Source organism: Anthonomus grandis, chromosome 7, assembly GCF_022605725.1.
Source record: "Anthonomus grandis grandis chromosome 7, icAntGran1.3, whole genome shotgun sequence".
Taxonomy (NCBI): Eukaryota; Metazoa; Arthropoda; class Insecta; order Coleoptera; family Curculionidae; genus Anthonomus; species Anthonomus grandis.
The window spans coordinates 14,883,411-14,895,402 of NC_065552.1; the positions used below are offsets into that span (position 1 = coordinate 14,883,411).

The following is an 11,992-nucleotide window of genomic DNA, read 5'->3' on the forward strand; positions in this document are numbered from 1 at the left end:
AATAATAGTTGATTGAAGTATACATATTATAAATTGTTTATATAATTTTATATAATTATTGCAGTAAGTAAGTATATAGATAAATATAAGTATAACTTACGTAAGTACACACAAAGCCAGAATATTCGATACACCTTTTATTATAGGTAGATTACACAAAATCTAATCTATGTTTTGATTTTGAAAAACGATTGATAATATTTTCTATACTAATATCTAGATCGAATTGTACATGAAGTAATGCTAAACCTAAATGTCTTTGTCGTGACATTCTATTTCTCAGCCATGTCTTCAATCTGCGTGAAGCTGAAAGGGTGGGCTCAGCTGACGCTACACTAACCGGAAGAGTGATTAAAATTTGTAGTAGGTTAATGTAGTTTGGATAAACCTCTTTATTACATATTTAAAAAATATGTATTAGACAATTTTTTTTTAATCTTGGCGATCGTGTCTACTTCCCTTAGGAGCCTCATTTTCTAGAGCATAATTGCAGACTTAAATGCCGTTTCACAGGTTGACATATCATAAATAGATAAAATCTGGTTATAGATTTTCCACAGACTACTTACACATGAATTAATTGTTTCATCGTCGGATTTAAGTAAATTGCTTGGTAATACAATTGCAAGTTTAAAAACTGTTATTCATTCACTACTGAAACAAACATTTAAATCTGAAATGATATTATCTAATAATACAATGTATAAACTTATCCGAAAGTCTTCTTGAACCGTTTTCACATTTCTGCTGAGGCACGATTTTGGATTTTTGTAAATTATCAAATCTCTCAGCCTGAGTTGAGATGTCGTTCCATATTCCACTGAAAGTAATATCAGCGTTTTCTCTTTTGGTTTTTAATAATTTCAAAACATCAGTGATAAGGTTTCCAGCGGAAACTAGATCCATGCTTTATCTGTCGAAAACTATTGCTTAATATTATAGTTGTTGAGAATATATAGATTATGCATTTTAAAGTAGCATTTTATAGCCTTAGGGCTGGAAATATTGTCATTCTAGTTCTTTATATTATCTAGTACTTCTATGGTAAATACGAAATTGTTTTGGAAATATATAGAAGTTTCATGTCGTTCTACCCCTCGAGTATCACAAAGTCGGCCAATTTGGTATCTAGGTGTTTTTTTAATAATTAAGTTCTTTTTGCAGACGCATGAAAAAATCATCACTTCTCTTATAATTCCAAAACAATTTCTAAGACCTTGAAGTTTTATACAATTTGATAAACTTAAATTTAAAGAATGACTATAACATGATATTTTAAATGCTATTTTAGCTTTCTTTCTAATTTCACCTACAGCGCCGTCTTGCACAGATGTCATTTAGAAATGATTTTCAAAAATTCAAACCGGTGCAAATTCCGACACAATTATTTATTTTAAAAAAGTGTTTTTCTAATATCCCATCGATTTTGAGTTCATTCTCAATACTAAGAATAGACTACAACTACAGAAATACCGGTGGTTACCTCAAACATTATAGAAAAAAACTTTGATTCATTGACAAAAATTATTAAAAAATTAAACTAATTATGCATAAAATGTCTTCAGCACAATAGCCAATTATGGAGTTTCGGGTACTTTTAGATATATATGTTGCACGTGAACTGATTATTATTGTCACCCGCGCGAAGTCTCATTTTTAAAAGTTCTGTAAAATTACCTTCATTTGTAATTGACTTTTGTGTAGAATCTGATGGCAAGTCTAAGAATCCGCCATCTCTGTGATCTCTAAAAGCTATATTTTATTTTGCCATGGTAATTATTGTATCATCAATAGGTACTAATCCTTTTCGATTTTCGATCTTGCAGTGGAGAGTTGGTTTTGAATATCAAATTTTGACTTGTCAAAGCTTTCTAAGAAATTTATACCTTTTTCAATTGCTGTTCTGTGGTAAGCATTATTAAGTCACCATCCTTGCTAAGTAGTTTATCAATTTTTTTTAACGTTTTCCAACCAAAAAGTTTGCCTTTATTTCACATCAGCTTTTATCTACGACTTCAGATTCTGCAAAAAGAGAGCAAAATCGATAAAAAAGGCCTATTTTGAGTAGGAGAATAAACTAAGAATAAAATAAAAGAAAGATAAGTTAAGAATATTTCTCTAAATGACTATAATTTAAGTACCTTTTTATTTTTTGGAGGAAAAAAAGGATTTTGCAACAATTCTTTTTCTATGAAGTCAGTTAAACGTGCCTTGTTTTAAATATACAATTCGTATAGTGCAAGATCATTAACATTTTGGGCACAGTTTACTGAATAAAATACAGTATTTTATTAAGTAAACTTTGTTTTGGGTTACAGATGAGCCGAGTTTTGTCGTTTCTTTAAGGGTCTCAGGATCTGTCACACTGGTTCTCGTAGTTTGCATTATCAGTAAACTATAACTTGAAAAGGAGTGTGTGTCTTCACTGTGTTCATTATTAAATGATAGGCTTCAGTCGTTTTTAAAAAAAAATCTTTAGTTTTTTGTTTCTTACTGGAAAGTTCCATCATTCAAAAATAAACTAAAATTTAATAGAAAGTTACATACAGTACTAACAAAATTTAATCAAGAGATAAAGAATTAAATATTAATAAAAATACTTACGATTTAATCTTAATAAAATACTTACTCAATAGTTTCGGAAATACTTAGTAATTCGGGATACAAGTAGAGAATGCACAAAGATTACAGAACATATCCAGAGTATAGTCAAAAACCTAAATACCTCACTTTAATAAAAACCTTTATAAGTCTTATCCAATTCAATAATACCTAGTAGGTACAGCAACACAACCGATTGAACCATAAAAACGGCTGATGGGACAGAGGCAAATTGCGTAAGAAATTTAACGGCCTCAGTGGCGGGCCAATTTATTTTTAATTTATTAATATAATTTTTTTAATTAGATTTAATATGATAAATTAGTATAAAATAATTAAAAATGGACTAATAATTTACACAAGAATTAAGTAAAAATAATATGAAACTTATAATAAGGTTATGCAAGAAGTTCGTTTTTAAATTAAATATTCATAAAGTTTATATTGCATATTATAGAGATATAAGAGTCAAACATTGTAGGAGGAGTTATTTAGCAAGAACAGCACAAACTAAGACAAAGTTATGAACGGTACTTTCGGGTAATTATACATTACATATACATATTAAAAATGAAATTATTTTCTTACTAAAACGCCTGTATGTATTAATTCCTGTTTTAGAAATAAATTGAAACTTTACATAAAAACAAGCTAATAAATTTTCGGTCAGATTGGTATTTGATGTGAGTATATAATTCTCAAATAACATCAGTATACAATCAAAATACCTATATGTATACGAAAAGCCAGGTTTGTGCTTGTTTCGTTAAATTATTTCAAATAATTCCCATTTTCGTACAGCTGGGTCGTGTTGAATTCCTTAAAATATAAATGTTAATTTAATTTACAGAAAAAGTCCTATATGATGTCAGCACTTATAAAAAATATAATATTAATGGAATTTAAAAATTATCATTCTTGGTTAGCCATTCTGTCATATCCTTTTTAATAAAATTGGCTTTATTCATTTGGCCATGATAGTCGCGACTAGCTTGACCCGCTTTAAAAACAAGACGAGCGTTGGGTACAAAGCCACTTTGAGATCCGGCATGAACAATTACTAATCGACCTAAAAATCGAAGTAAGAAGGAAAAATACATTTAACTTTTAAATAAACTATCAATTATTACCGCTGATTCATATTTAAACCTATTTATTATTGGGTATTTCATCGTTAAAAAGTAATATTAATAAATATGAAATAAAAAAAAAGCTTTAATAAAAAGCTTTTCATAATGCATTTGCAAGCCTTCTCCGCCATATTCTTTAACAAAGATCAGTAACAAAAAACAGAAAATAATTTAGTCGCCAATTTTAGTTTAAATAGAGTTCTAATAAAACTTATACCTGGATCTTGGCAATTTTCTGACAATTTTAATTTTTATTTAAAAATTGGCATTTTATAATATTACTTTAAAAATTATGGAATAATAAAAAAAATAACAATATTCTGAATATGTTTCAGTACGTCCTTTAAAATGAGCGCACAAAAACAACCCCAAAAACTTCATTGATTTGCCAAAATTTTGCGAAAGTTAAGTCATTACCCCATGTTTCATCAAGATACACAATATTTTTTCGTTCTTCCCTATATTTTTTAATTGCCTTATATATTTATAGCGCCAATGAATAATAGCAGGTCGCTTCACCAAGAATTTTTTGACATTTTCTAAAGTACAATCCGTTGACCTTAAAAAGCTTTCTTAAGGTTTCTCTGTTATACGGAAAATTTATGGTTTCTCGTAACTTAATAAGTAAGTTATTTATAGTGGGAACTATCTAAAGCTCTAAATAAACATTGTTGATTATGCATCTTATAATTGGAAAGTCGTCAAAAGACAAAATCCCTTAGATTCGAGATTTGTTATTAGGTGGGGAAGAAACCATCTTATCTGGTTCTGCTTGTCGTTTCATATCTTTCTTATGAATTTGACTTTCTCTTTCTTTAGAAACGCCAGTATATAGAGCAACTCGATCAATCTTTCTTTTAAAAGGCAATTTAAATGCGCTGGCTAAAGCCTCTTCATCGCAAACCCTATAAACATTTGTTATTATCTCCCTAGATTGACCGCTTAATGGCTGATGTCTATGTAAGAATTGGTTTCTTTCCATAATGAATAATTCAAAATAAAGTAAAAATTACTTTAAAGCTCTAGAAATAAATATAGATTTGAGTTATAAAAATCGTATTTGGTAGGTTAATCTATACTAAGACTTATTTCAAACTTATTACTTATTTTAAGACTTAATCAAGGAAAATAAAATGTCCAATGTCTTTAACAAAAAAAATAATAATCCGTCAACAACCTAAAACAGAAAAAAAAGCAACAACAACAAATAGCCAATAACAAGAACAACAACAATAACAGTTAAATATAATCGCAAATTAATACGCCGAAATCGCAAAATCGTCCAAAAACGGGGAATCTCTACGCCTATGACAAGATAACGAGACAAGGACGCTTTAATCCTAAAATATGCAAAGGTGTCACGTGCCAAACAACCATCGGAGGTCGTGTGTATGGCTAAACCACAAAGTTAATAAATATACCTGGACTGCTAATGCATATGGCCCCACGAACTTAAATATACCTGGACTGCCAATTCAACGAAAAGTAAATGACCACTACTAGGGGGCCGCCATTTTTCGTGAATGTGTCCTTTCGATGTTGGTCACTCAATTACAAGCCCTCATAAAGTCATCTATATTTTGATTTTTATAGATGGTTCTACCTTATTACTGTAGAAACACTGTTTATAGAAGGAAAGTAGAAGTAGTAAAGTAAACATAGAGAGAAAATAAAAGTGTTCTTAAGTAAATTTGTTAAATAAACACAAGCAAAAATTTGAATGAAGATCATCATTTTCATGGTATTAGGATTTATAAGATTCAAATTTATCAGAATAATAAAACAAATATTTTAAAGTGCATACATCTATCCCGAGTTAATTGAAACTTTGTCTAATTTTAGGTGAGAACTACTTTCTTTCATAAATTTTAACGAAATTCTTAAAGAAGTATAAGAAAAATACTCACATCTAATAACGAAACTATCTTATCGCATCTATTCTTAACTAAATGTAACTTTTTATTTTGTTTTTTTTTTAAACATAACCTCCCAAAAACTTTAATTGTTTTATTTCCCTACAATTGGCACACCTGAAATTTGCCAGAGTGACCAACATCGAAAGGACACAATCACGGAAAATGGCGGTCATCTAGTAGTGGTCATTTATTTTTCATTGATTTGGCAGTCCAGGTATATTTATTAAGTTCGTGGGCTGAACGAATCAGGAGACAGCACGAACTTGATAAATATACCTGGACTGCCAATTCAACGAAAAGTAAATGACCACTATTAGGTGGCTGCCATTTTGCGTTATTTTATTTATTTTGTAAACTGATTAGTTTACACTTGATAACGGTTGGAGATACTTACCAACCGAAACGTCGTGTTACATTAAATAAATAAGACAATGCAAGTTCGACAAGATGTTTTCACTGTACCATTGTCTACCACCTTCAAAAAATCTTTGATATTGATATCTTTGTTTCGCCGATATTAAATAGTTTTAATTATTATAAAAAAATGATTTTTAAAATAGAATTTATAGAAACTGGATACAACGTATATAATTTTTCTTATTCTATATGATTTTTTTTAGAATTAATCCGAATAGATTAACTACCCTCCAACCCGAAGGAGATATTTGGCTCTTAAATACAGAAGAAGCAATAGATGAAGATGTAAACATACAAATTCTCTTAATTTACTGTAATTTTTTTACGCTTTTAAACTTTATTGTACTTTCTAGGTGGATAATATTCCAAAAATTAAAGAAGCCATTCACAACTTGTACTTGAAACGCATGCGTTCCACTTATCAAATATCGTATTGCCGTAACATAAAACAAAAAAGTATATTAATATTATTCGTAGTTGCGATGCAGTCTATTAACTTAATTTTATGTTGTTAGAAATATCAGATCTAGATCTTGGCGAATCAAAACAAAATATGCAAGTACAGAAACCAAGTATAAAAAAAGTTGAAATTGAAGAGGAGGCGCTTGGAAATGAAGTGCTTGAGCACTTCAGAAAGTATTATATACCCCATAAAATTTGCAAGATTGTACCTCCTTTACCATCTGCCAGAACATGTAAGTTTAAAAATTAAGTGTGTCTTGTTAGGCTAAGCTATTTTGTAACCTGAGTTCATCGGATTTTTCCGAGAAGTTAGAATTGCTATTCTACATGTTTAAACTTTACCTATTATTATATGGGATGGCGCACCGAAAATTTTTCACCCCGAATTTCTCCGAAGTTTCGTAGGAAATAAAGAAACGCTCGCACCCGTCGACTTTTGATTTAAGATTATTTTGATTGACAAAATAATCTCGTATTTATAAATCTTTACTATAAACCTTTACGCGGGAGTGACAGCTACCCTTAAAATATTAAATGGTAAAAGATTTTAAATAAGAGTGACACCTCATTTTAAAAGCTATTTTAACTTAATTATAATACACAAATTTAAAGTTGCTACTATTAACCTCGTTAATATGACAGCACGTTAAAATCTTTATAAAGCTACTTTAAACTTATGAAAATATTAATGAGTCTGTTATCTGTACTGCTGTTACTAAGTGAAGTAAAGCTTAATTTTTATAAAAAAACGCCCCTCTGATTTTTTATAAGAAATCTAATGTTATCGCACTCAGTGCTTATACATTTATGCTTAGTGATCTTAATACCCAAAATAACACCAAATATTATTACAATAGTACTTTGGAATTTTGTAATGTTACCATGCCGTCCAAACTACTACTAATTATTAGTCTACCTTTAGTATCGGTTTAATTGACTGTATGAAAAGGGTTGCCGTATTTTCGTTTTGCCAAGTTGCAGGATTGAGTCATATTCAGTAGAAGTCAAGTGAGTGAAATATCAGCTGTTTCACGTAGCAGTGTCCAGAGCACTTAACTAGTGCAGGAACTTAAGTTGGATGGTAATGATTCCATTGACAGTTTTGAGAAACTATGAGTGAACAAATCATTGGCAATCCAGAATTTGTTTATAATAATATGGTAAAAATATTTCTTAATAGTATTGTGAACAGACATAATTGCAATTATTGGTCAGATTTCAACCCAACATTATTTAGGAAAGTACATACCCAATATCCCGAAAAATACAGTAACCGCCCATACAGTTAGTATGGGCTGGGATTTTCGGCAACCGCATTATTAGGCCATATTTTTTATCTGGAAATTTAACAGGGAAAATGTACTTTACTGGAAACTATTATAGAGCAAGTTTTGGTTACTGCCATTGAGGAAGATGAGCGCTATCGGTGAAAAAATATAATTTTTCAGGACCTCCGCATTATGCGCTTCTTGTAAGGCAATTTTTGAATGAAAATTTTCATCAATGATGCATTGGACGGAGAGGTCTAACAGAGTGGCCTGCAAGATCTCCTGATTTGCGACCCCTTGACTTTTTGCCGAGTCATTTAAAATCAAAAAATTATACTATATAGCCCAATTCTTTAGATGATTTGCAACAACGAATAGTGCACAGGTGCCAATAAATTACACCTGAAATGCTACATAATGTGCGCAAGCATTTTGGATAGTGTCTCTACTTTTGTATGAAAGTTGGACGTGCGCATCTTAAATATTTAATGAATTATAAAGAAATTAAATATAAATATTTGAATATTTTTATTGGTAATTTAAGTTTTTTCTTAAGCGTCCGATATTCTTTTTATTTAGTAATTCACTGAAAGAAACTAAAATGCACAATTTTTCTTCCTATTCTGTATGTTGTTATTTAGTCATGAAAGTGATAATATGAAATCACTATTTAAAAAATTTTGAACTAACAATTTATTTGAAAGGTCTTTTGAATATTATTTGTTACCCTAGCTCGAAACAGCTCACTCTTACACGTATAAAATTAATAAATAAAAATAAGATTCTTTTTTAAAATTTTGACAAGCAGTGATATTGTCACGCCGTTCAGTCGACTTGGTCCTTCAACTCCTCTCAGATAAAGTAGTTCCTGCGCAGCTGCGTTGTTTAAAGGGTCAGTAGGCCTTTCTGGCTCCTTGAATATGCGCAGCGTACGGGGATGGGGAACAGATAGCTCAAAGAAAACGACTTAGTTTATTTGATAAATTTATTGTGTCGCCTTAGGCTGTACAAAGGGCTTTTTAGCTAAGGGGCGTTATCAACAATAAAAATACCTAAACTAAGAAATAGTTTTAAATCCAACCCTTTGGATAACTATGCCCCGGGATTCCCCAGAACCTAGCTATCCGAGCCAACTCTTTCCTCAGGTAAGGAGACCGACTGCGTACCTTGCAGGTAATTTGTCGGTTCCCCCAAAGGGCAGAGTTACCCCCTTACAAGGGTGTTCCACCCCAAGGCGGAGACCAACGACTTATAGTCCAACCGGTTCCTACCTGAGGGTAGAAGATCAGCACGAAGTAGTTATCGAATAACTGATCATCTCCCTAAATTTCGAGATTGTATTTATACCTAAAAATTATGTCAATGACCCATAGTAAAATGAAGATGAAATACGCACAATTGCTAAGGTTGCATTCTGTGCCTCGCAAATTCGGTTATGTAATTGATTAGTAATTATTAATTATGAAGCAAGATATATGATCCTGTCACATATCTTGTATTCTCTTGTGCTCTATATGTAATATTTATATCGTGCTAATCGAAAGTCCATTTAACTTCTAACTAATTTTTGAAGCACCTAAATTTCTATAGTTTAAGGTGGTTATAAATGGTGGTTGGTATGTGTGACTTCATAAGAGTAGTGTAACAAATATAATGTTAAATAAAATTTTTACATTACGAAAAACAAAGTGTAAATTTTACTTTCTCAAAAAATATCCTTAATACTTTTTATATATGAGACCGATTTATATATTTAAAATTCAGATCTTCAGACAAGAATCATGGAACGTATGGCAGTTCAAGCATTCCTGGATGAACTACGCGATGGTAGTATGAGGCAGGTCTTAATACTTGCACATCTACCTAAGCTAGTAGACACAGTAGCACTAACAACGGCCCTTGAATTCGAATCTGCCAAGAACATGAACAAGGGCCAGGCTCGTATCTGGCAAGTGATTCCAGGAGAGAACGACTTTGACCAATAGGGTAAATAAATTATTAGGGAGGTGAATGGAGAACGTATCCGCTAAGACCAATAGTTGGAGTGTTCTAAATGTGGAAAAGCAGGTCACATAAAGAAACTGAAGTCCACAAGGCATTAGTGACAAACTCGCATATCCGAAAAACTAAAGAAGATCAATGCTAGAGACCATCCTTGATCTGTATTCAGCAAGAACTAGTAAATACTGTCTTGATCTTCTCGCTGCAACACCATACCAATAATGTTTTGGAATCCTCCGCACTGTGATGTCGGATACAGATAAAGAAATACAACAATAAGTGTTCGAGTCCTACTTCCTGAAGAAACTTTGTTACCAGAACGAAGCGAAATAGTTCTAGAGAACTACAATTTTCGAGTATAATCACAAAAACAGAAAGAGTAAACACACTGATTTAATAAGAAGGAAGTGACAGCCTTTTTAAATGTCTCATTGTTTGGTGTTATTTGCATCTTCTTAGGAAGTTTACAAAATGATCTAAATGCTGTGTAATAAGAACCATTTTGAACAGAAAAGTGCGCTGTACCTCGAGATAGTTTACTCATCATTGCTTCAGGCAACAATGTTTAGATTATTTAAAAAATTTTGAACTAACAATTTATTTGAAAGGTCTTTTGAATATTATTTGTTACCCTAGCTCGAAACAGCTCACTCTTACACGTATAAAATTAATAAATAAAAATAAGATTCTTTTTTAAAATTTTGACAAGCAGTGATATTGTCACGCCGTTCAGTCGACTTGGTCCTTGCTTCAGGCAACAATGTTTAGATTTCGATAAAAATCACTTTTAGTATTAAAAACATCTGCATTCTTTGTATGTACAAATATAACTAATTGTAAATAATACAAAGCAGGAATAATTAAAATCCCCTAGTTGTGAAAAATATGGTGTACACGATATTCTCGGCGCATAATTTAACGTAGGTCTAATTATTTAATTGTGAGCAATAAATGTCTTAATTGCAAATTTCAAAGAGCCCCAGATATTTATTGCATAATTAATTAATTAATTATTGCAACTTTGAACATGAGCAAAATAGTAGGCCTTAAAACAGGTCATGCTCAGGTCATCTCGGAGCCATCTAAACAAATAACAAGAGATTGTCAGTGTAGAATACAGCCTCATAATACGACCTTTCCAGCTAATTGTATTATCTATGGTTACTCCTAGGAATTTAATCTCATCGGATGTAGAGGTTGATCAGTTATGCAGTCTTATGTACACTGATTTAGTAGGAATACCTGATTTTCTGAACGAAATTAAACCTGTCTATGTTTTAAATTATGGATAGATCGATTACATTTAATTACTAGATTAAATTTTTCACACCATTCTGCTATATCTGATGACTGACTGTGACTGCGCAATCATCAACAAATAATGTTCAATTTGTAACCAAGCCTTGTTCTTTATTCTAGCAGATTGTAGTATTCAAAAAATTTTATCATCTGGCTCAAGAAAAATTGTCAGGTTATTTGATTGACTTATGTACATATTTTTATTAAGATAAGTTTTATGATAATAAATAATATGTTCAAAAAAAAATTCAATATTAACTGCGTATTTAATTTTTTATGAATTTCTTTTTTCATTAAGATTTTTAAATTCTCCGCACTAAAACTATCGATTAGCTATCTTGAAAAAAATGGGCAAAGTCAAAAATATGTCGCTTTGTACAATTGCTTTATTTTGAAAAATAATTCTCTTTTCAGTATTTGGATACATCCGACCTTCAAGATTGTTGACACCCATGACCTTGTATCAAAACGGATTAGGAAGAGTAGGCTTTGATATTTTAAATGAACAGTATCGTCGGAGTACTATAAACCAATAGTACAGATGCATAATAATACACATTTGTTTTATTTAGAAATTATAACAAAATAATAAAACAACCGTTTTTTAATAAAAAATCCGTTTTATTACTTATATACAATTAATATTTGACAGATACTTATCACGACTCATCTTGTTTCAACTATCAAAGCTCAATTTTAAATTATATAATGTTTATAATTCAAAATACTAATATACACTGTACAAGAAGAATAATTCAAATTTGAGCTTTGTTAACATGCAGAATGCAAGGTTTATATTTTATTTGGTTTAAGATAATTTAAATTGGGTCTGTAAAGATTTCTTTAAACAAACGTTAAAAAAAATTTCTAAAGAAAGCATTAAATTTTTATAATCTGG

At 30.8% G+C, this 11,992-nt stretch overlaps 2 protein-coding genes across 2 annotated transcripts in view; one reads left to right on the forward strand and one right to left on the reverse strand.

The window, feature by feature from the left end:
- The window catches only part of LOC126738932 (uncharacterized), a 15,993-nt gene extending 13,199 nt beyond the window's left edge, over nucleotides 1-2,794 (reverse strand). Inside the window, exon 1 of the mRNA XM_050444424.1 lies at nucleotides 2,630-2,794. The gene's annotated coding sequence lies outside the window, so the exon portion shown is untranslated. The remainder of the gene's footprint in view (nucleotides 1-2,629) is intronic.
- Nucleotides 1-11,709, forward strand: part of LOC126738934 (uncharacterized) — a 17,615-nt gene extending 5,906 nt beyond the window's left edge. Inside the window, exons 2-5 of the mRNA XM_050444426.1 lie at nucleotides 6,268-6,349; nucleotides 6,418-6,520; nucleotides 6,580-6,759; nucleotides 11,509-11,709. Of these exons, the coding sequence (XP_050300383.1) occupies nucleotides 6,268-6,349; nucleotides 6,418-6,520; nucleotides 6,580-6,759; nucleotides 11,509-11,630 (487 nt within the window). The 3' untranslated portion in view covers nucleotides 11,631-11,709. The remainder of the gene's footprint in view (nucleotides 1-6,267; nucleotides 6,350-6,417; nucleotides 6,521-6,579; nucleotides 6,760-11,508) is intronic.
- Nucleotides 11,710-11,992: the final 283 nt, after the last annotated feature.